Here is a 25,729-nt window from a genome sequence, read left to right as displayed (position 1 = left end):
CATCACAGGTTTCTATGATACGAACACAGATGTTTCTACTTGTCCAACACACAAGGCTAAACATAGATGAGTATGATATGTGTGTTTTTCTACACCTCAGCTGCAGCTCACTTGAGCATGTTTGTAATCCTCCATGCCAATCTCCCGTTATTTTCCCACAGTCTATGTAAAACCTGACTTTTCACCAGGATAATGGTTAACATCATGCTCTCTGTCTCAGCTTGATGTTTGCGAGTGTGCAGTGATGATTCAAATCCTGTTTTATAGGGTACTAGATAAACATAAAGATCCCTTAACTTATCAAGATATGCAGGTCTGTTTCTGCTGCCAACAGACATATGAACTGTCCTGTGGATTATTATTTTTCATTGCTATTAACTTCTGTTGTGGCTAGGACTGTGGCATTAACCACCAAACAGGAACTTACATTTCCCTACAACGAGCAGTGGCTCAGACAGAGAATTCCTGCCATTCCTGACAGCTAATTTTTCCAGAGAAAACTCTTTTAGAAAGCAGCCAAGCCTTGTAAGACTGTTGTCTGAGAGAGTCGTCCTTGTGGGATGGATGTTGAATTGGGAAGAAAAGCATTATTTAAGGAGAAAAGCAGGAAGCCGGGGACCATTAGTACAGTGTGCCAGACTGAAGGAGAGCTGGAGCATTTCTCACTTTAGGGTGTATTAATTCAACCAGGTGGACAGAGCATTCAGTAAGATACCTTTACTATGAAATTATACAATTCCAGGGCAGATGTCATCTATGTGTACCCATGCCTTCAGCACAAACTAACATTTAACCTATTCCGGCTGTGGGACTTTCTCCCTTCCAAAGTACTTTGAATTACTGGGTGAACATCCAGTAGATGTAGCAAACCCCTGTTTGTTCTTCTGATCATCTTTTTTGAGGGGAAATTATTCAGATGTATTCTTTCCATTGTCCGTTTGGCCAAGCACAGGCTTTGACATGCTCTGTCCTTTCCCCCTCTTTTCACCCTCGGCCTACCAAAGAGTGTGGATTTATACACATAGCAACAGGAACATAGTAGGGTAAATTTTTGCTGGGGAGCTGAGACTCATAGCCCTTTCAGCTGACAACATGCTGCACTCTGCCTCCTCCAGCAAATTCCATGTGAGCTTCTGCTTCCCTGTCACTGCTGGTGATTCCTCTGGTCTGAAGAGCTGCCATACATCCCTCTCTGTGACTCACATACAGCTGAGACTTGGCTAATCTTCTCACAGTTGCAAAGCTGTGAGCCTTACACATGGAATCACAGGGACCATTTGTACAGTCTTGAGCTTCTTGGGGCTGTTCTGCAAGAGAGCACCTCAGTCTGTCCCTGTGTTTCCATTTCCCGTTCATTCCTTGTGTCTCCACAAAACTTGATGTTTGACTCCTGGAAGGAACATTACTTCCTCTATGATCCCCAGGTTGCATTCCCTGAGGTAGCTGCGATCAGGCCTTTGTGCACACTGTTGTGGAGGAGATCTGTAAAGCTCACCCAAGCCACTGCCCAGAGAGTGCAGGATACAGATCATTCCATCCAGCGCCAGCAGCTGTGTGTCAGTGGCTGTAGTGATTAGATGGGACCCTTGGAGGTCAGGGAATACGATTTGGGATATAAATTTAAGATCACCCGTGCCTTGTCACATTGTAACTCATTGTTATCTGTTCTCTGAAAGAATCCCAGCCCCCTGACCTGATCAAATATATCTCCTACTTGGACCAGTTGCTGATCAGCCTCAGAGTTTCAGGTGCTACACAGATAGCAACACCAAACAATGAAACAATTCAAAGCGAACACACTTTTGTTGGAGGCATTACAGGGTGCAAGAAAGCATTTGAAAAATCAGTATCTTTTCCCAGCTTTCACGAGCACATTCATGCAAGTTCGTGAGTTTGAGCTTTAGAACTTCCAGCACTTTACTCAAGCATGCTCAAATGGAATATGTTACTTTGACACAAAAAATGCGCATCTGCAGGTCTCTTGGTGTCATCTGCTTCATATATGGCATTGCTATATGTAATTTTGGCTTTGCATCATTGTTACATAAACAGCTTTTTTGTTTGCATATATGTATGGTAAGATTGATTGAGAGGTTTTAGCAGGTACTAGGGTGGCTTCAATCCCAAACAGATAAACCTTTTATTCTTCTTTTGTTTTGACTGCAAAAGAAATAAACCCTATTTAAACAGCATTGATGCAGTCTCCTTCCCTTTTCCTCTCTTCTAATCACAAGCATCCTTTGACTTATCGTCTGTTTCTTTTGCTTGCTTTAGGTTATAGAAAAACAATAGTGAGATTTTTGTAAGCCTTTAAGTTGATGCATCTGTGGGTGAACATTTAAGGGGTGTTACAAAGTATATTTCTGCCTGTATCCGGTCCAGTTTCATCCCAGGTTAAAAAATACAAAATTATCAATCTAGGAAGAACCCCACATGGATGGAACTTGTCTATTAGTCATTTTTTCTTTCAATACATTTATTAACAATGCCTCTTCAGCTTGAACTTAGAGACCTTTGTTTCTAAAATAAAATTGTTACTCCTAACCGAGCAGGAACAAGTACAGAGTCCAAAACAAAAATGTTTGCCAAAATTTACACCTTTGAAAGAGAAGTACCACCATTATAGTTTTTCATTCTATGACAATTATGCTGTTGATAAATGCTAAGTCTAATTTCTTGTTCTTAAAATCTACATGTGTTTTCAAGGGATAGAAAGCTTATCAATTCTGTAATCTATCTTCATTTTCAGATATATATTAATGGAACTGGTATAGTGATGTGCAGTGGTGTGAAATGCTGGATATGCTGTGTGCATTAGTAAGACTTGGTAAAATAACGATGAATAGGTTTGTGTCCTGTGTTAGGAGACTTGTGCTTTGGGAACTGAGGAGTACCTTTAGCAATATTCAGTTTCACCTTGGCTTAAACCTTTTGTCTTAGGAGAGGTGTAATTATTGCATCCCTGAAAAGGAATTAAAGGAATGAATGTATGGCCTTCTCACATCCCTTGCTCACCAGTGAAAGCTAAAGAAATGAACTTCTGCAAGAGATAACTGTCTTTAACCAGAGATAAACAGGATCACGAAGGGCTGCAAGGAAGCTGTCTTTTTTTTCCTACATAAGGAGGGATGAGCAAGCTGGCCCCAAAGCCCTGGCCCTGAGTGTTGCTGCTCAATGTAGAAGCCTAGCAGAGGACTTGTTACAGCAGCAGTTTTAGACGTAATGTCTGCAAGATCATTCTATCCCCTGTGAACAACTTCCCAAGCACACAGTTTCACCTGTCCATTTCCTACAGGCTTTTCTCTGCACTTCATTAGTGTCTTGGCTCTTCCTAAATTTCTGTTGTGACAAGAGAAAACCTTTTATTGTCTTACTGTATAAAGAAAGTGCTGCCATCGCCTGTTTGATTTGGTAAGGAAATGGCTCTGGCGTTTGCATCAAAGATCTCTCTCTCTGGAGGTTATGCAAGAGTGAAATTCAGCAGACTCTCTAGTGAGCAAGGTGGTGTTACCAAGTGTGACAGACAAAAAAATGGAGCTCTCTCAGCTTCCATCTCACCTCAACCCACGATACCAATTAATTGAAGCTTCTGAAAATATTGGTATGATCATCTTTATGCTTTCAGCATGGTATAATTAAATCCAGCAGATCAGAAGGCAAAAATCAGCTTTACCCAACAATAGATGGAAAATCTTTTACAATTTGCAGAAGCAAGGTGCTATTAGTGGGGTTTTATCTCTGTGATTCAGTATAACTGGAGATCTTTTAAAAACTTGCCTTGCATGTGGGCTGAGAAATACATGGGTTTATGTAAGTGAAGCATGTTCTTATTTGATTTTGTCAGTATTATTCTCAGAGACTTTGGCTTTTTTGACTGTTTCATGATGTACCAGATGAGAAATAAAGTATTGTCATCTTGTAATTTTATTGTAAAGATGTTAACATTTACAGGAAGCAAAATTTATATAAATGACCATTTGCAGATTCTTAAAACATGCTTCTTTGTATTCCCTGCTGAATACTTTATAGGTTGTATAGGAATGGTGTATGAGGGGGAAGATAGAGCCCACCTACATAGCTTGTTCTTTCAGTGTGGTAACATTATACTATCTCAAGTGGTTTGGGCTTCATTTCCTGTAGGAACAAGAATGACTTAGTGATACTGTCTGTCTGTCAACTCCTTAACAACTTGTGAAGTAGTCAGGCATTTTCAGCCAGATTTGACAAAGGCATATCCACTCTTTCCTTAAAGTAGGCAGCTGGAGGCAGGAGAAAGGCCCTGCGTATTCCCTGTTGAAAGAGAAGCTGCATTGTGAACTCATTCCTCCAGTACCCTGGAGAATCTGCAGTAGAAAAGAGATTTGATCTATGTCCCAAATAAGAAGGAAGTTTCTGTCACTGTGTTGCTTTATTTGACACCAGAGTCAGTCAACACAAGACACATGTAGAAACCAAGGATTTATTATTCCCAGAGTTCACAATGCTCTGTTTACTTCTGCTCTAACTCATTTCTGCATGGTGCATTATCTTATCACTGCATGTCTCTGGAATTTATTTAGTCTGTAGAATTTTTGAGATAAAGACTTTATTTTTCTTGTCCTCCTCTTATAAAATACTTGTTACACATAGGAGCAGTATCTATTAAGCTTTCATCAAAGTCTTCCCACTTTTTCAGACATCAGTGTTTTGTTACCAGTATTGTGTAAGCAGTTGACCTGTCTCCTGTTCTAGTTGCTGCCAGTAAGTCAGGATAGAAATGTGTATTTTGGTCTCATTTCTCCTCTACCAGTCTATCTACAGGTGAAATTTGAGTTCAAGTTAAATGTTATTGTTTTGCAGCAATTTAATTCTATTTCAGTCGTGCATCAATTCTACACCTTTAGAGGAGACAGGTCCAAAGGTGAGGAGAGTCAAAGGCATCATTGTCATCTGGCTGCTGTCACCCATTTCACAAAGGCAGTATGATTTCATTTCACCTCCTGTTGATTGAGTATGTCATGTACTCAGCAACAGCATATTTCGAGACATCAGCTTCAATACAGAAGTGAAACAGATGCAATCCTCTCACTGTGTGACAGGTAGTTTCTGTAAGCTTGGCCTGAATGTTGATGGTTAGGCATTTGAGAGAGCTTTGATTTCTTCTTCCTTGAGATTTAGGCAATCATAATATTTGTAGTTCAGGGCTACTCATATAAAGTGTTGAATAGTGTGGAATACACATTAAAGAGCTTTTAACCAGATATCCAGGAAAGGCTTCCACCTTAACAAAGTCATCTGAAAGACTGACAGAGGGCAGTTTGAGGATTCTTCAGTTTCTTGTGATTTTAAGTGATGTTTTGCTGAGGAAGCTAATCAAAATATCTCCACCCCCTGACACTTCTCAGTAAGTAACTGCCATGGTTGACAATACTTTGTTTGCAGACTTCACTGTTTACTGCTTAGTCCTATCTTCCTTTTATTCCAACCCAATCCATCTTCCTGGCCTATGACTAATGTTTCAGGGCTACATGTAGTCACTATTGCACAGTGCATTGCGTTCTTGGCTGTGCTCCATATCCACTTAGCTGTATGGCCGAAAACCCTGGCTATTTTCTCCAGAATCACACAGGATTTGCAACATGGTGTTTCAGCAGAGATGTGAGACACAGACATCAATCACAATCCTGTTTGCTAACTATACCTTCTTACAATAGGAAACAGCTTCAACTATGATGACATGATGACAGAGTTACCAAGTCTGATGATAAATCTTCTGTCACAAATTTCACAAAGCTCATGGTAAAGGCAAATGAACGAGTATTACTTTTGATGCTGTTGATAAAGAACTTCTTTCTTAGATTGAAGCAACTGCTGGAGCCTTATTTCCTTATTAGTCTCATTTAGCCATGGTTAAAACAAGCAGAGGTGCCTGTGCTTTGTCCTTTCACATGTTCCGTTTCACACATTGTGAAAGTGAACAGGAGTTTGTCATTGGAGTTTGTTTTTTTTCCAGCCCATATTGTTCAACATGTAAGATTTAGCAGAGCTCATAAACAAGGCTGTGTTTTAGCAGTTTGGTGGATCAGAACATTGTTAGGACTTTGAAATATTCTGTGTTTTGAAAAGAGAATTAGACTGGAAAAAAACCCAACAACAACAAAACTGCACACACATTCAAGACATTGGAAGGGAAGGATGGGAATGTCCCTAGAGCTGACAGAAATAGGTCCTTCTGGAATAGGAAAATAATCCTTGAGCTACTAATATCTAATTTATCTGACATTGAGTTTCACATAATCAGGATACTCATCAGCTAGATAGAAAGCCAAGCATGTCGGAAGACAAGCAGGTTACAGTTATCAATAAACAATTTGGTTCAGGCCCCACTTTCACATCTGTCAAAAGTATTTTTGTGAATAAGGCATACCTGCCTGCTGGAATTTCTAATTATTTGAGTGGCAGTATGAGTTACAAGGAATCATAGTTGAACTTTTGTAACTCCTTCTCACTTTCAAGGCAAGGTCGGTAAAATCTGTATGAGTCAACAGAAGGGAGAAAGAGGTCTCTGACGAGTGACAGTTGGTCAGTCAGGGTGGAAGTGGAGGAGTGAGATAAAGCACTGGTTGAACTAGAGAGTCTGGTTTGCTTGGTTGTCTCAGGGAGCCAGCCATGCTCAGCAGTGTGGTGATGTTGGGGTGGAGTGAGGTAGAGCTGCCCGAGGGAGCAAAATGCACTGTGAGAATTAGGTCAGGGGCGTGCCAAGCTCAGCGGGGGTGCCGGCATAGCCCCAGGCTAAGAGGGAAAGCCAAGAGGAGGTGAAAGGTGGATGGGTTGAGTCTGTGACAGGTGATCTCAGCCAGGATGGAGGCGTGGAACCGAGGAGAAGGAATGGCTCAAGGAAGGGGAAGATGTCGATCTGTAAACAGCCGCAATCTCAGACAAAGGGAGTTGATTTTTAACTTCCTTCCTTTTTTTTTTTCCTGTCTTTTTTCTTTGCAAATAGCAAAGCAATGGGAGTGGCAAATGGATAGCTGCGAAAACATCAACTGTTTCACAGCCAGCATGTGTGTTGACTGACACCTAGTACTTTGAAATGAAATACTTTAGTGTTGACTGAACATTTATTTAAAGCAAAAGCATAACCTTGGTTATAACTTGGTTATAACCCTTGTTCTGTTTATCTGGGTTAGGAAGAGGGCTTGAATCCATTTCGTCCTACATTCATTAAGAATATTTTACCATTTTCTTTGGAAAGCTAAATTTGGGGTAGTATTTCTGGGGAAATGTGGTCTCTGCAGTATGTCTATTAAGATACCAGAAGCAGATCTGAAGACTGTATTAGAATGAGATGGATCATAGGAAATGAGGGTAGAATTGTAGGGGTTTTGTGTAGGAATGCAAGCCTTCCACATTATTCTACTGAGGGTTGTAATACAGGAAAAAGTTGGTACCACTTATCTCTCGCTCACTACAGACACCCAGGGACACAGATGGATTTTCAAAATAACATAGCCCTGCTTTGCAAACGGAGTGGTCAGAGTTTTGGAATGGCTCCCACAGAAAATAGAAATCTTTCAAAATTCTGTGGTCTCTTGGCAGTGTAGGAATGCCTGAGTCAAATATTCTCCATTCTTGGCATGAATTTACTCCCTTAGAAGTTATGTTCTGTATTCGTAATCTACACGGTGTAACACACCTGAGTGAGGGTAAAGATTTTGCATTCCATTCCTGTCAAGACATAAGTGATAATCCGAACATTAAGCATAATTGCATTTTTATCTTCTCTGTCTTCCTGTATGTCTGCACTTACCACTGCACTGTCTGATTCAGTTCTCTAGGCATGATGTAGGACCCAAATTTACTACTTGGCTGCCCTCGGGCAATTTTAGCATATAATGGACAGATCTAGCCAAGCTTACCTTTTTGAGCAGTGTGTCTATGGTACAATCCCAGTTTGGATACTCTTCCATTGTTCAGGGTATTTTCTTTCCAAAAGAACTTCAAATCTGTTTTGTTCATTAAGAAATAACAGAGGATACTGGATTTTATCCTCATTCTGTGAGAACGAAGCAGCAATGCATTTGCAAGGCAAACCTGTAAGCAGACTACCTGAACACAGAGTATATGTTTCACAGTATTTGATATGTGATATCAAATATAAGTGATATCATCTCTCTGCACGCTTTTCTCTGACTTTTCTGAAATGAGCATAACTTTTTGTTGGTAGCTTTCGAGGTCCCTCAGGGAAGTCAGTGCCTGTCACTGTACGTTTCTATATCATTTCCACATGACAGCTCCAATGGACATGGCTATGCTGAGTACTTAGCTCAGTCTGAATTTGCTTTAGTCCTCCCTATATCCAAAGGAGAAACCTCTCATTTATTTCTGTTTTAAGTTGACTTAATGCTAGAGCTCATAGTTCACTGTGGGGTTAGACTCTCACATTGCATGGGGATATGAACTACTACCTCTTTCTGTGTAGATGTAAGCAAGACTCAAGCCAGACCAGTGCCCTGAGCTGAGTCTGATTCCAGAGCAACTACCCCGTGCAGAGTGAATGTACTTCAAAGGTAACTTGCTTTCTTAAAACTCAGCATCAAGAGGAAGTTGGCAAGCCTACCAACTCCTGTGCAAGCTGTGAGCCAGGAGCCCCTGCATGTCACTGAGGCAAGACCTTGCCTTCAGGCATTGCAGAAATCACCTGCCACACGGACTGTTTTGCTGCAAAACACAGTGTATTTTGACACAGAGAGTGTTCTGTGTGATCTCCTGCCAGCCTGGAGCTGAAGCACTGCTGGTTAAAGAGATGTTGTTGGAAACATCAGATCCTCCCATAATTCAAGCAATTGTTTAAACAGGTAACAAAAGCCAATTATATAGTTCAGCCTTTGCAGCTGATAGTTCTGTTTTTCTGGAAACAAGTTTCATCTTTTTTAGAAGTTTCTCTTGTGCCTTGTGCTGATGCCCATAGCTGTGTGTCTGACTACTGAGCTACACTTTCTGTGGAGCTCACAGTGCCTTAGCCATATTCCCTCACTGACAGACCACCCTGGATTCTGCCTTGTGTGTCCCTGCTATTAGGCACCTCTACCTCAATTTTATTCTAAGAGCTTCCACACTCTTCTTCCTCAGTAGTATGCAGGGGAAAAAAACCCTGCCAATAGTGTTTTACTACACTTATTCTCTCCCAGCAGCTGCTGTGCTCTAAGAATTTAGCTTTGATCCATGAAAACAAAGAAAAAACATGGGAGGGAAGAAGCAGCCATACAGTCTGCTATGAATGTGGTCTCAGAAAGGGATTATTATTGAATTATGAAGGTTATTCTGCATGTCACTCCTGTCATTCTTGATTTTGTATGAACTGATTTTTACACAGGCCAAAGTTATTATCTTGGTCCATAAGGGAGCTGTCAGGATGGGCATGTAAAATTTCTTAATTCAGTTTAAGATAATTAATTTTCTACATGAGAGAGAAGGGAGTGCAGAGATTCCTTCCCTGTGGAGTGGGAAACAATGTAAGACTGGGAGTTATCAGAGTCTACTAGCATTGTTTCAGAATTCACTGTGAAGCCTTATGTGTGAAACACTGAAATATTTACCTACCTAAACATCTATCATCTAAACATTTACCTACAGCAGAGTTTCCTTCGATTTCTATGAGGAGCTTGTGTGCATGAGACCTCAGTGGTTTGTTTTGGTTGTTTTTTCCCCCACTGGAACTGAGCTTTTTTAATTCTTTATATATTGATTTGTACTGTGGGACATGCTAGTGAGATATTACTCTGCACATGTGGACATTCCTCAGAAGTAAATTCTGTTTTCCTTTACTAGATGGTAGGATGTAAGTACGTAGTTTACCCTCTCAGGAGTCATCACTGGGTAAACTAAAGCTGTCAGAACAAATGTGAGGCCTCTCTCCATTGCAGTTGAGAGAGACACCTGCATCTTTTGTCACTGCTCATGATTTGCCTCATTGCACAAATGTAGCAGCCATTATAGAAGGGCACAGAGTTTATCTTCAGGTTTGTCATTTTTTCTGGGTTTTTTTCAAATGTGGAAGGGCAGAGGTGAAACAAGGTCTTCTGGAAAATGTTTAAATCCGATGGGAAGCTTTACTCTGACTGGCTTATCACGTATAACTGTCAACAAGAACTATGTTTTTTTTCAGAGATATGAGACTCTTTGTTGCAGTAGCACTTCAAAATCTTTACATTTTCATGAGCTTTAAAGTTCCTTTCCTTTCTGAGGGCAAGCCTTCCTTTTGTGTCTTGTTGACAGTGGTCATCTTTGAGAAATTAAGTGGTGTTTGGGCATCTTCTGTACCTCCTGAAATGTGTCAAGCAGCTCAGGAGAGTGTAGGGTTGATCAGAGCTTCTGCACATCCCTTCTAGATAGTCCTGCCATATCTTTGTATTACCAGCTATTGTTGTTTTGTATTGGTACATCCCAAATTTAGGAGCAGAGGCACAGATGTGTGAACAGAAGTGTTATCCTGATGGAAAAGTCAGAGAAATCCTATCATATCTCTCAAAGGATTGGTGAACTTGAATGGTATGTGGGTCATTACACTTTTGCTTGTGTAATTTGCTTCAAGAATGGCTGAAGAGCCAAGTTATTGTTATCTTTCAGCACATGGGTTTGGATCTCTTTGCACTATCAAGGTCAGATTTTCCTCAAGCTTTCAGTAAGTTTATATTTTGAAGAATTCTTTCTTCCATCACATTTGCTTGGAATTGGTCTGTGAGCTCAAAAGCTACTGCACACACAGACAGAGGGGAACCTGCAGACAGAAGGGTCAGATGAGGGCACAAGCCATTCTTTTCTTAGAAAATAGGTTAAAATTTTTCAAATCCAAAGGCTGATTCAACTGGCTTTTTGTCTCTTGCTATGTATGTGTTTGAAAAGGTGTCTTCCTTTGCTGAACCAACAAAACATGCTTGCCACTCCTTTCCCTCACCATTCTTGCATCTGTTTTCCACCTCTTAAATTTATAGTGTGCTTCTCTCACCTAATCCTTGTATTTTAAGCCAAGAACTACAGCCTCTAGGTGTTTGCCTCTAGGCAGATATGAATCTAACTGATGAAAATTAGTACATGGTAGGGTGAGGACTTTCGTTTTTGTCTATATCTAGACTGCTATGAAACCATAGGAGAGTAATGAAGGGTCATTTTTGCAAACCTGATAGTTACAAAAGGTCCAGATGAGAAAAAGCCAACCATTCAGTGTTATGACTTTCATAGTTAGTGGAATAACTAACAAGGAGTGCTTCAATGTATGATGTTCTAAAGAATAGAATGATGTAACAATCGATTTTTCTTTATTAATCTTCAGGCAATCGAAGCAGAATACAATTATTTCATTCTGAGCTCTAGGATTGAATTAGCCAATTTAATAATGGTTAATGAATATCATTACAATTACTTAGACATTGAGAAGTCATTAAAGCCCAGGTCATCTTTTCCAATTGGTTAAGACAGAAATTTAAATCAGTGAGAAGAAGCAGCCTCTTGCAGAATTGCTGTATACTTCTGGGATCCTGGAGGAGTCCACCTGTGAGTTCGTCATATAGGGGTGGGCATTACTTAATCATAGCAGATTGAATCCACCTTTTTTTGATATTTTCCAAGAAAAAAAATAGCTGGAGAAGGATGATGCTGTTTCTGTAGAGTTTTAGGTGGAAAAAAAATCTGAAGTTATTCATTTGTTGCCATTTTTAAAGTATATAGCTTTTCTTCATTAGGGCACAAGTTGGTGAATTTAGGTTACTCTAAACTTGCCGGAGTTTAATTTGAGGTTAGGTGGGTGACAGCCCTTTTCAAGGTGTTAAATCATGCACTAATTTGACCATGTATGCCAGTTCTGATGCTGCCTTTGGTATAGTCCTGATGACTGCAATTATGCCATGGTCACTGCTACCAAGTTGCCTAACTTGTTTAAATGGATTCTCATCTTCTTGCTTAAGACAACTTCTCTTGTCTTTGAAGGTGTCAAGCTAGTCATTTTCTCAACTTTATTCCCTCTGTGATGTGCTGCAAGACTATTGGCACGTTTATAGGATGACTGTCTCCCTCACCTTACTGAAATTCTTCTGCCCTAAAAGCCTATGTGCCAAACAATTTATTTATGATTCAGTTTGTGTTATTTTTATATATATTTATATTATCTAGATGTATTATATATTATTCAGTTTATTCTGAATGTTTGGGTTATCTTTCATTTTTTTATAATGTTTCATATCTTGGAGAAAGACCTTCTCTACCCAGATGGTTGCCTTCCTACTGAATTTGAATTCCCATACCTGTAAAACTAGAAACACAAATCCTTATTGCCTTTTTCCCAGCTGTTCTTGAGAAATTCTGCTTTCCCCATCATGAAATTGATGATCTTTTTGTTGGTGGTACTTCATATCTCTGTCTTTCCTCACTACCCATGGTACACTAGCAACTCGTCTAGTGGAATGTGTCCCTGCCCACGGCAGAGGGGTTGGAACTAGATGTTTTTAAAGGTTCCAACCAAAACCATTCTGTGCCAAGAAACCTGTACTTCAATATTATTTAAGAGTAGTTAATAACCTTGGAAGAGGTAGCATGAATCCAGCTAAGACTCTGATTGCAAATGGGCAATGATTTTTTCTGTTGTCACTTTTCTGAAATATGGTTCTTTTCTCCTTGAAACGATAGGAACTTCTTGTTTCAACTTAGCCTATGCATAACTCTCAGAAGAATTAGAATAATGTGCAAATTATTCTAATGATATACATCTTTTAGGTAGGAAGTGTGAAGTGCTGTAAATTACATCTGTGAACCTTTAACAATGGTCCTGATGTATTATGCCTTCCAGATACTTTCATCACTAGCTCTATCATTTAAGGAACCAATGATGGCCTGAGACTATTTCTGAAGTTTTAAGGCATTAAGATTGAAGTTTGTGACATATTTGATGTCATCCAGGATGAGACCACATCCATCTGATAGGGATTATGTGCCTCATTAATAAACTGTTTCCATTTATCACCTATTTGAAGCTATTGTACTATGTAATGGGAGAAGCTCTGGGACCTGACTATGATTCAGCTAATGCAAGTTAAGATCTGTCTGTTCACATATAGTGTTTTCTTCACAAGTGAATTTTGCAGGGAGAGCAATTTGATTCTGGTTAAAACGTACTCTGGTGTTCTTTGCAAAGTCACTACGTGGGAAATTGAGCTGGCAGATTGCTTTGTGGAGGTTTTGGTTCAGAATCCACACTAGACAAAATCACTAACAGTGTGGTTAGGTCATCTTAAATATCTTTGCATTCATATCCAGTCTTAATCCCAACAAATACTAGTTTCTTATAAAAATGTATATGAGATGCATAGAATGAATTTCTAAATGCTAAATTACTTCTGGAATAAATTTCCTGTACTGAGAGATCATTGTCAGTGATGTGCAGAAACTAACAGCCTTTGAAGTGATACCACTTCATCATCATCTTGTTTGTTCATTCTTAGAGCCAAAGCCATAGCATTTGAATGATCAGGAGATATTCTGATGTGACCAAGCAGCATGAATCTTACTATGAGCTTTGGAAATCGTCGTAAACACTTGCAGCAACTTAACATGTGCTGTGTCAGAGTTGCTGTAACCTACGAGTTTCATCCAGTTCTTTTGTCTGATTCAACATGCCTGGCTTTTTACTCTGTAATTGCTGTAAGGTTAGGAAATAGCTTCTGGTGTTAACTCTCTCTCTCTGGGTAGTTAACTTCATTGCTCTGTCTCTAATAATTTGAAATTATTAAGTGTCATCTTTGCCCTCATGCCTCCCTAGTTATGGTGAGTTGAGTTTTCTGGGAGTGATGTCGAAGAGAGAAACAATTATATCAGGTGTACATATTCCTTTTAATTTGTGGTATTTCTTGCTATTGCTTGCAATGTACAGATGTTATAAAGCCACTGGGAGAGCAGTTTACTATGCCTTCTTTAATCTCCCATATGCTGTTTGAATCTTAGCTAGTATTGGGTAATATCTGTTATGATTTATATTGCAATTTCTGAAACCTACAGTTCAATGTAGGTCTCCTTAGATTTTTGTTCCCATCACCACATTACATTTTCATGGTTTGCTGCTGGCATTTGTCCTGAGCCTGTGTGCATTACTCTAAGCTTCTGCAGTATAAAGAGATGTATATGACTTTTCTTTTGACAAACATGTTAGCATGACCATTCTGCAATGTGTAGTTCTGGACTTGCTGGACTAAATTCATACTAGATGAAAACATGTGTGTTGGTCTGTAGATTTTGGGGAAACTGCACATAGTAGACAGTTGCAAATAAACATTCATTGATATCAGAGTGCACATTGCTTGTAGTGTGTGTAGGACTAGAAATTCATGTCCTAAAATACCAGGCTGAGAAATTTCTTGAATTAGTGTAAATATCTGCATAAAAAATTGCCAAACTAAGACAGCAAAATGTGCACCTTCCAAGTTCATATCTGTTCTAGTTTGGACCTCTTGGCAATGCTGTTTCTAGACTTCTACTGACTTCTTGTCTTCTTTAACATTGTTTATGGATAAGAGTTCTGCATCCTTCCAACCTCCTATGTTGCACTCAAAAGCATAATTTTCGCATCAGAATAAAGTGTTGGTCTGAAAACCAACAGTAAGGGTATTGTTTTCCTAATAATATAACAGTGTTTTCTATTGAAGAGTATATTTCAAATGTGTTGCCATTCACGTGTATTTTCATAGTATTAGTGTCATAGTTGGTACTGCAGGATAATTACTTGATGCTGAAAGAATTTATTAGGAGGTGAACATGTTGGAGTTTCACTTGTGCTTGACTGAAATACATTATGCAAGTCTGAAAGGTGAAGATTCTGTCTTTTCATACCTTTGTTGGTATTTGCATGTAGTTTGCTGTCATGAATTTGTACAGAGAGACTCCAAGTTTTCAGTCAGTAATTAAATGACAGTTGATTAACAAATCAAAAGCCATTTCCAGGCCTTTGCAAAAAGTATGGTGAAGGAACTGGATCTTCATACGAGCCTCCAGCAGCAGAATAGAACAAGCAGGCAGTTAATACTCTTTACAAGGAGCAAACTTTTCAGAGTCCTGAGCTGTTAAATTTGAAGTCTCTGCTAAGTTCAGTAGCACATGGATTCCTGAGCTAGTCTGAAGGTGTCTTGTATTTCCTAATCCTTCTGGACAGTCTTGTAAATTTTACTCTTAGTTCTTATCGATTGCCTTACTAGCAGGTACATATTTTTTCTTGAAACTTCAGCAGAAATCAATAATCAGTCCAAACAAGGATTCTGCAGGCAATCAGTAATAAGAACTAAAGTCTTTTTGGCTTGGTTGCTATTTATAGTTTGTACTGTGTGAAGATTATGTTTCTTGTGGCTATATCACATTGCAGGAGGCTATGACCTTCATTGTAGCACCTTCTAGACATAAAAGTTTCACAGCTATTTCGAATTTAAGTCTTGCCTCTATAGCTCAGTAAACTACAAATTCCCCTTGTAGACATTTTTCGTTTACATTTTAGAAACTTGAGTCTGTAAGATCTGAAATGTAATAGAAAAGAAACCACATACTTAAAGGATATTGCTAGTAACTGGAGAGATTTGTGAAGTAGCCTCAGTTGGTGTCAATAGTATATTCATTATAGGAAATTTCTGACTTTCATAACTTCAATTTCCTTTGTTGTTTTCCTGAGGACTGCATACAATCATTCAGAATTCCCCAGTGTCTAATCAATGCCTAGGTATAGTGATGGTTTGGGAAAATCACAATGATTATGGCAGTCAACCTGGTGGGTCTGCCTAGAACCTGGCAGTTTTATTCTTTCAGACTCAGCCTTTAGGTAACAAAGATCCATAAGGGACAGAACTGCATCACTGCCACTTCAAACTGGGATTATCCAGTGGCAAGCTCTGAGTGGGATTCAGCCAGACCATACCCTTCTCATGGCCAAAAGGGCACCCTGCAGTATCCCATCTTCAGCTTCTGCTCCAGAAGGGTGCAGGCATTTACAGGACATCCATTCAGATGTTGCATCAGTGATTATCAGTCTGTTCTCCCAGCAGTTTTCAGCAACACACTGTTCTAATTCACTTAGGATATCAATGGCCTCCTGAAATCTGTCAGATATTGAACAAACAAGACTATCACTTGGTTCCCAGCTTTCAACACCTATCTCCTCTTATACATATCTGTCTTGGAAGTTTTATGTAGATCAGTGAACTTGCATTGCTTTTTTAATAGGTTACATGCAAAAATATGATATAAATCTGATCCAGGAACAGATAAAATGTTTTTCTTAAACTGAGGGACAGTAAAATAAAGTTTCTCATGCTTCTGGATCACATTTTATTCTTAGGGGGGGATGTTACATTTAAAGACAATGACTTTATTATTCTCCCAGTAGTTTTATTTCAAGGGTATAGCTGTCTGCACCTACTGCTTCTGTATTGGAAGTGGCCGTAATACCTCCAAAATATTTAATTAAGGAGAGGTTTCAAAAAGCAGATTGGGATTTCTTGATTTCTGTAGAGTTTATATCCTCTTTACAGAACACACTTCTCAGGGCTCAGTTTCTTTGATGCAACTCCACTCACACAGGTTTATTACTGACTTATACCAGCAGAAGCAGTTACCCATGACACTACATCTATGCTGTTGAATTCTTAGCTTTCCCCTTGATACAAATCTGACTCATGCCAGCTAGCACTATTCCAGGGGCTTTAGAATCTACATGCACTGAAAAATTCTCTCCTTACTTTAAAGCTAATATGAACAAATATTTAAGCATCATTCATGCAATTGCATAGCTATCTTTTATTTCCTTTGTTAATGCAAATACCATGTTTTGTCACTATTGTTCATAAAGGCATTGCCAGGAATGTGCTTAACAGACTTTGAGATTAGTTTGCATTATTATTAGTAGAGCAAGCTGTTTTGGCTAAGATTGTGTGTCCATTATATTCAGTATGTTACACTGATGCTCATTCTAATAGCACTGCTAGATTTGTTGTTAGTGTTCATTTCACTATGTTAAAAGCTGAGGGTGTTTAGGAGGGCCTTCTTCATTAGAAGGAGAGTTTCAAAATGCTCTGAATGGGGATCTAAGAGGTATTGCACTTAAAGCTATTGAGCCAGCAATGTGCCCTCATGGCCAAGAAGGCCAATGGCAGCCTGGGATGCATCAAGAAGAGTGTGGCCAACAGGTCGAGGGAGGTTCTTCTTCCCCTCTACTGTGCCCTGGTGAGGCCTCATCTGGAGTTCTGTGTCCAGTTCTGGGCTCCTCAGCTCAAGAGGGACAGGGAAGTACTGGAGAGAGTCCAGCACAGGGCCACCAAGATGATCAAGGGTATAGAACATCTTTCATACGAGGAAAGGCTGCGGGAACTGGGGCTGTTCAGTCTGGAGAAGAGGAGACTGAGGGGAGATCTTATTAACATTTACAAATATCTAAAGGGTGGGTGTCAGGAGGTTGGGACATCCCTTTTTTCTATAGTAGCCAGCAACAGGACAAGGGGTGATGGGATGAAGCTGGAACACAAATAGTTCCACTTAAATATAAGAAAAAACTATTTCACCATGAGAGTGAGGGAGCCCTGGCACAGGCTGCCCAGAGGGGGTGTGGAGTCTCCTTCCTTGGAGGTCTTCAAGACCCGCCTGGACATGTTCCTATGCGACCTGATCTAGGTGAACCTGCTTCTACATGGGAGTTGGACTAGATAATCTCTAAAGGTCCCTTCCAACCCCTACCATTCTATGATTCTATGAAAGCTGACTTTACTGCATTGGCATCACTCCTGTTGACTTCCTTGGCATCAAAATCTTGTCCAGGAATTCTGTTGCTGTGAGTGTCTTACTGGAAACTGATTTGCAGCTGTGGTTTAAGGCCACTGCCAAATCTGTCAACATGGGACTGCAACTATGTGCTACAGTTATAAGGCTGAGCAGCCAGTGTGGCCTTTGGTATCAAGAGAGTACAAGACAGCATGATCTAATAAGCAAAGTAGAGACTCAACACACAGAAATTGCATCTCTTGTTTGTGCTTTTGGTTTCTGATAAGTCAATGAAATGCTAGATTGGTCAAACTCCACGGCATAACTTTCAGTTTTAATTTCCTCTGTAGCCTTTCTGCATTGAGTTTATTTACATTGAATTTATCCATTCCTTGCATTTGTGCCTGGAAAGTGTACTCACTATGTGACAGACTACTGAGAAACTACTTGGATTTGGAATGCCAGCAAAATTTTAAAAACAAGTTAATAAAATGTGGATTAGCAATTAAAAAAGGGTATTTACTCAAGATGTTTAAAGGAAACTAAACACAAAATTGCTGAGTAGCTCTGGGCTGCTGCCAAAGAAATGGGGACTTACAGATAAGAGATGATTTTTGAAAAGATGACCTGGGAGATACAGGGAATGGAGACCTCCAGCCATCTCTTATTGGACCTGGATATTCTTATCAATGATCTGCAAAAGGGGTCAGGAGAAATAGATCATAGAATCACAGAATGGCTTTGGCTGGAAGAGTCCTTTATGATACAGTCCAGCCTCTGTCCCAGCCCTATCAACCACTAGACCATTTCCCTAAGTGCAACATCCACCCACTGTCCCCTCCAGGGACAGTGACTCCAGCACCTCCCTGGGCAGCCTGTTCCAGTACCTGACAGCTCTTTCAGTAAAGAAATTCCTCCTCATATCCAGCCTGGACCTCCCCTGGCACAACTTGAGGCCGTTTCCTCTTGTTCTATTGCTTGTCACTAGGGAGAACAGGCTGATCCCCGCCTCGCTGCGACTTCCTTTCAGGTAGTTGTAGAGAGTGGTAAAGTCTCCCCTGAGCCTTCTTTTCTCCAGGCTAAACAGCCCCAGATGCCTCAGCTGTTCTTCATATGAGATGTGCTGCAAATCCTTTACTAGCTTGGTAGCCCGCCTCTGGATCCTCTCCAGCACCTCAATGTCCTTCTTGTGGAGGACACGATACTGCTCTCCAGAAACAGCAAACCCACTTGTTTTGGTTATTCCAATTCTGAGACTCTTTGTCTACTTTTCTTTGGTGAAACTCTAGGAATAGATGAAATAATCTTTGTTTTCCTCAGTTTAGTTTTTAGACAAGATGTCACTGTTATTTAATTTCTTCTCCCAGACTTTTACTAACACTGGGCTATTGGAAGACTCTTGGTTTTCATCATTAATAGACTGGAGAATATGAGTCACAGTCTGACTCTGCCTTCTTAGTGCTTTACTACTATTGATGCCAATTAGTACTAGCTGTTTGGATTAAGGATAGTAGGTGACAGTGGTTACATGTTTAAATAGATGTGTCATACCGACATCAAACAGCAGCAGCTGAACACGGAGTTCTACAACGGAAGAGTTGTATTGTGCGAAAAGAGATTGGCATTGCAGGAGTCTGATATGAGCTTCCCTATTCCTTTACCAATAAGATATATAACAAAAAAGTGTTTCTTAACAAAACTGATGAACATAATCATCATGCTGTTTCTCTCCTGCGGGCTCAGGTGCATTACCACATCATCACAGCTTGACAAACTACAGTCTCAATTGAACTGCCATAGACGACCTGTCAGTATGCTCTTAGCCCATGGCAAATGTAAGATAATATGACTGAGCTTAATCCTTGATGAAATGCTTGCTTTATCTTCTCTCTGTGTGCACACAGCTTTTGTGGCTCAAGTGAAATATGACTTGGCCATGTACTTAACCTCTTAAAATGTTTTTCATGGTAAATAAGTTGTCCTAAAAGAGCAATTAGCTTGAGGTAAGAGTGCATGTGTAACTACTTCAAAGTTATACCCTCACCAGCCTGAGAGCCAGCCCTGGGTTCCTTCTCCCTTGCAGAGCAATAAATCTTTCCAAAGCCTAAATATGTTTCTATTCATCCCTACCAGTATTTTTTTTCCTTTGCAAGTTTCCTTCAAAATCTTTGCATTTGCTCTTGTGCCAAACATCTTTTTTGGGGATTAAATTTGGTTTGGTTTTTTTGCTTCTCCCTCCCAAGAAAACTTTATTGGACAGCGATTAAAATCTTTTGAGGATAAAGGCATTTTAATGCATTATGAAGCTTAACAATAGTTTTCTGTCTGACCAGTACAGGGAATTTGGAGTTGTTCTTAAGATGATTATTCTGTTTCGGCTTGCTGCATTTCATAAACAGACAATCTACTTTTTTTAGTTCATACATCCCACAGGCAGCAATGTTATTAATGGCATTTCTTCAAATGTTGGTAGTCTTGCTTTATAATACACTCAGAAATATATGTCTTTAATTTCTTACAGAGGGCACTATTTGTTCTGGATGACATTTCAAAATTTGTGAATTGACAGGTTGGCCAATTACTAGGCAGGAACTGTAAATGCCATCATTGCTTGCAAAGATAAGGGAGTTACCTCATTTTCAAAGAATAGTCTGATAGACCTGAATATAAGTTGGTTTGAGAAATTGCAACTAAAAAACTTAGCTTCTTCAATTTGTGAACTTGTTTAATTTGCTCACAACTGAGGTCACTAATTCCAGCAAGGAGAGTGTCTGTGTCTCTCCTCCTTTTTTTTTTTGGTCCATTTTTGTAAGTGTCCTTAGGAATGTAGAAGGGGTCATTGAAAATCTGATAAAAAGCATTTATGAAATCAAAATAGAAATAGAAGACTGGGGTTGCGGTGTTTTGGATACTTCCTCACATCTAAAGAACATCATGGTAAAGAGATAAAGATGCCCTATTTTAGACAGGATTTGTTATGTGTAAGTTAGTTGCTGCAATTGAGTTACACAATACTTCCAGAAGCAGAGTCAGGCACAGTGTAGGTGAATTTTTAATGCTGCCCTTCCCTTTTTATAGCTCTGTCTTGCAAGAACAGAGTATTGTGGTTTCCATTTAATCATCTTTGAAATAATTGTCCAATTACACAATAACGTGTTGCCAATCTTTCATAAGTTTCACGTGTTTCAAAATAGACCAGGGAGTGGTGTTGAAGACAGCTGCAAGTGGGAACATTGGTGGAGAGGAGGGAAAATGGATGATCCTCCTCTTCAGATACAGATTACATCATCTGATACAGTGTGAGGTCTAAATGTCTCTGCTAATTTGTGGCATATTAGACAAAAAGATTTGCCTCTAGGTCTAAGCTTTGATGACATGAAACGTATTAATCACAAGTTTCTGTTCTATATTTTCAGAAGAATGGCGTATCAAATGGAACTCTCTACAAAAAAACATTTGTTGAACACTTTGAACAGGCACCAATGTATGTTGCCGTTCTTACTTTCCTGGGTTTTGGAGTGGGAACAGTATTTGGCTACCTGCGAGATTTTATGAGAGCCTGGGGATTAGAAAAACGTAACGTTGCTGCAGAAAGAGAAGAGCAAAAAGTATGTATGAAAAGACATTACGTATCCACAGCTGAGTTTTCCCATGCTTGCAAGTTACCTACAAGAACCTGACTGTTTAGATTCCATACCTTTTCTTTAAAATCTAATTTTCCAGTAAATTCCATAGATAGAAATTAATTATCAACCAAACTAGTTGTCTTTACTGGCAGTTTGCATTTCCAGTCTGGACCAGTAATACCCAGATCATTTACACTGGAGTAGTTTTAATCCAAAGTGTCCAGAATTTCATGAAACAGAATGACTTGTTTATCCCAGTTTTGCAATCTGCTCCACAGATAGCAAAATGCTCAATTTGAAATATTTGGCTTCTCCAAGGGAAAGAATTGTGAGTTCCCTCTGTTTTCAATTTTCCAAATATTGAAATGGAGAATTAGGCCAATTTCCCCCTCACCCCCCTGCTCCCAAAAAGCCAACTCTATATTTAAAGGGATTTAAAGATATTTGCTGATTAGAATTGTTTGTGCCATAGGAACATGTGGCTGTTAAAGCTTTATTTATTGTGGAATCGTTATGGTTTACTAATGAAGCAGTTTTTCCTTTTCAGTGGAAATGGCTTAGGTACAAAAGCAGACATTTTCCTAGCAACATAACCCTGTGAATGTTTTTAAACCAGGATTTTGTGCCACTTTATCAAGATTTTGAGAACTTTTACACCAGAAACCTCTATTTGAGAATACGGGATAACTGGAATCGTCCAATTTGCAGTGTCCCAGGGCCGCAGTTTGACCTCATGGAACGTGTTACAGATGATTACAACTGGACCTTTAGGTGAGTCAGCTTATTCTCTGCAACTGTCCGCTTTATAAGGGTACTCTTCATACATTTGCAAAGCACATTAATCTACTCCTTCATACCTAGATCCTTGACTAATATATATCAGCATATTTTTTTCTGAAATTAGTACCGTGCTGCCAATGTGTCCCCTTTCTCCTGAATATTGTTTGGAAATGCACTATGGAAGGGACTGAACTCTTATCACAAATGGGTTTTGTTTGGCCATGGCAGCACTAGTAAGGCTGCTTATGCTTCATTCATAGTAACAGACTTTTAGTCAGAATATTACAAGAAAATTTGTGAATCCCTTGGTTAGGATATAAATGGAAATTTCTTGCAATACATAAATGTGGCTCCTTACACAGAGTCTTCGATGATGAGTTTGAAGCAGTTTGCCACTGGACTATTTCAGTATATTGCAACTGTTACTGAGTTAAATAGATATGGAAATTCACCACACAGTGTGTAGGTTGACTAGATTTCAGCTTATTAAGAATGTATCAGTGTTTCCCACAGCATTTCCTCACATTTAATTTCTCTCTGTGTGTGAACGCTCTTCACTTTCTGGCAGCGTTGACAACTTGCTTGAAAAAAATAGTGTCTTTAAGTTGTTTTCTATATAAAGTCTTACTTTTGTTTGTTTACATCCATAAAAGCACCGTTTCACCTAATACCAGAATATTGCCATGTAGAGCTTGGACTCTGGAGAACATTCTCAGCAGGATGCAGTATTCAGCCAGGAAAACAGAAAGGCTAGAAGCACTTTTAGAATGTTAAACTGTGAGGATTATAAATTCCCAAATAGGAATTTGACCATGGAACCAAATTTGGTGGGAAAATTTGGGGTGTTTTTCTTTACTTTTTTTGTTTGTGGTTTGAGGGGAAGTCACACAATTCTTTAAAATTTGCTTTAATTATAGGCTTACAGGAAGGACTATCAAGAATGTAATCAATATGGGTTCTTATAACTACCTCGGCTTTGCAGAAACGGATGTTAATGCTTTGAAAACTGTGACCATAGAGTTAGAAAAATATGGGACAGGAATCTGCAGTACCAGGCAGGAAATGGGTGAGTAAACAGCTAGATGGCCACCAGAGTTTCTGTAATGATATTGTTTTCCTTACAGATATCTTGAAGGAATTGAATGCTTAGCAAACTTTAGTCACATCAACAATTACTTGTTTCACTGTTAAAACTGCTGTGTTTTATTCCTTGTCACATAAGGATTTTTTGTAAAAGCAAAACCAAATGTGTCATGTAGTGCCCCGGGGTTTTCAATGCTGGAAGTAACAGGCTTAATTTTTAAAAGCAGTAAACTAAACATTGAGACTCTCAGAATTGTTCTAGGGCAGATTTAGTTGTATCGCAGATTTGTATCAGTTACCACATACAAAGTGTTCAGACTAGTGAGAAAGTGTTCTTTTGTTTTAGTCCCGTGTTCTAAGAATATATTATATTTCACAAGACATTAACAGGCACAGCATAGAAATTTCTAGCATGCTTCTAAGGAACAAATTCAGGAAGGCTCCGTCTGACTTTTTTGGTTTGATTTGTCTATGACTTGGGTGGTGTGGCTCGAGCACTTGCTAGTGAAGACAGGCAAAAAAGTCATTGAGTACCCCATCCTTCTCCATGTCCTGGGTAACCAGGTCTCCCATTTTCTTCCAGAGAGGACCTACATTTCCCTAGTTTTCCATTTATCAATGACATACCTAAAGAAGCTTTTCATGTTGCCCTTGACACCTGTGGCCAAATTTAATTACATCAAGGCTTTAGCTTTCCTAATTTGACCCCTGGCTGCTCGGACACTTTCTCTGTATTCCTTCCAAGCTATCTGTCCTTGCTTCCACTCTCTGTAGGCTGCTTCTATATCTATATGTAGGCTGCCATACTCAGCTCCAGCATCTCTCCTCATATGACTGATCTTTCCTCTTCAGCCTGCAGAGCAGTGAAGAGGTTCTGCAAGGGTACCTCAGGCTTCAGGGGAAATCTCTTCCTCTGCATGGTGCTGCCATTGCAAGCTTTCCTTCTTCATTTTTGGTCTACCTCCTTTCCCTATGTGCTGACTGGGGGGATTTTGGCTGCTTGGCCGTGGGCTGTGGATCCAGTGCAGACAGTGCTTGGAACTCCTCCTCAGCCTCTCTGGTGTTATGCAGCCTGCTGACCACCTCCTGCAGCTCAGTCACCTGCTGCAGGAGGTCCTCCACCTGGGCACACCTTTTACAGGCAACTATGCTGCCTGTCCCTGCCCCAAGAGAAGTGTAAGCCATAGAAACACAAATAATGCATTTCAGTTGGGATTTTTATTTGAAATCTCATTGCCAGTCAAAAAGTAATGCAGACTTTGTCATGTTTCTTATCTTGTCATCATGGTTTGATTTGCCATTAATAAATATGTCAGTGACACCATCCAAAGGGTTTAGACATTGACCCTACTTTCCTTTTGGAGATGACAGATTGTTTAACACAATTTGAAATTGCTTGATTAACACTGATTGAATTGCTTGGAAGTGGCCACCATTACCAGTCATCTACAGTACTGAAGGAAGGTTACTCTGTGTCCATTTCTCTTGGATTCTGTTTTGTCTGAGAACATTTCGAATTGTTTGTAGCATGTCAAAGAATGTCTGGTGTTCTTCATTCTTTTTCTGTTGCAGAAATTTGTATGTGACAGACACACATCACTGACTTACTCTCAAAAAAAAAAGCCCCAAACTTCACCTAGTCTATTTTGAGAGCAATGTATACAGATTTCTAGGACTTTCTCTTCATCAGAACTCCTGTGCAGTACTTGACAGATTGAGCAAAGTTTTAGATTAGTTCTGATTGCTTTCACAACAAATAGTCCCATGAACTTGATTCAGACTATTCACGGTAGCAGACCTGAGGATTCCATTGCAAAGAAGGCTACAGATGCTAAAACTTTACACTCTGTTGTATTCTACAGATGAGAGATCATTGATAGTTACTAGAAATACCAAAACTATTTCTGATTCAGGATGTCCTTATGCTGAAATCAGGATCTGGCTTTCTACTCTATATATATGTTTATCTTTCATTGTTCCCCAGACATCGATACAAGACCACTGTCAGGTGAAGGATTCTGGGCAAAGAGACATGATGCATTTAATACTAGTTGTTAAGCATTGTTTTATATTGTTGCTTGTTTAGTAATTTATAGTATTGCTTATATGCCAATGGCCATTGCTGTACAGTAATTGTTGCATTTGTGGACTAGCATATTATCTTTCAGTTTCATCTTGAGTCAGGAACATACACTTATTCATATTTTTATGAAGTTGGATAGTACTTAGACTAGAAGTAGCATGTAAGGAACTAATGAAACAGTAACCTGGTTGTTTTCAGTGTTTCTGAGGACACAAAGATTAAAAGACATTAAAAGAAGACACAAGATCAATAAGAAAGAGTTGCACATATGCTTGGGAATTGTCTTCTGAGAGCAGTAGCTGAAGTGAATATGTGAAAGTGGTAGTTTGCAGATGGTAAGCAGAAGGCAAAAAGCAGTGATATCATGGTCTGCTTAGAGGTGAAAGACTTTTCAGTTCTG

General features: G+C 39.5%; 1 protein-coding gene across 1 annotated transcript in view; it reads left to right on the top strand.

The window, feature by feature from the left end:
* The window catches only part of SPTLC3 (serine palmitoyltransferase long chain base subunit 3), a 74,762-nt gene that overhangs the window by 5,246 nt on the left and 43,787 nt on the right, over positions 1–25,729 (top strand). Inside the window, exons 2-4 of the mRNA XM_061990476.1 lie at positions 21,174–21,365; positions 22,000–22,154; positions 23,081–23,229. Coding sequence (XP_061846460.1) covers positions 21,174–21,365; positions 22,000–22,154; positions 23,081–23,229 — 496 coding nt within the window. The remainder of the gene's footprint in view (positions 1–21,173; positions 21,366–21,999; positions 22,155–23,080; positions 23,230–25,729) is intronic.

This window comes from Colius striatus, chromosome 2 (genome assembly GCF_028858725.1).
Source record: "Colius striatus isolate bColStr4 chromosome 2, bColStr4.1.hap1, whole genome shotgun sequence".
In the NCBI taxonomy this organism is placed as follows: domain Eukaryota; kingdom Metazoa; phylum Chordata; class Aves; order Coliiformes; family Coliidae; genus Colius; species Colius striatus.
This window is presented reverse-complemented; position numbering and strand designations above follow the sequence as displayed.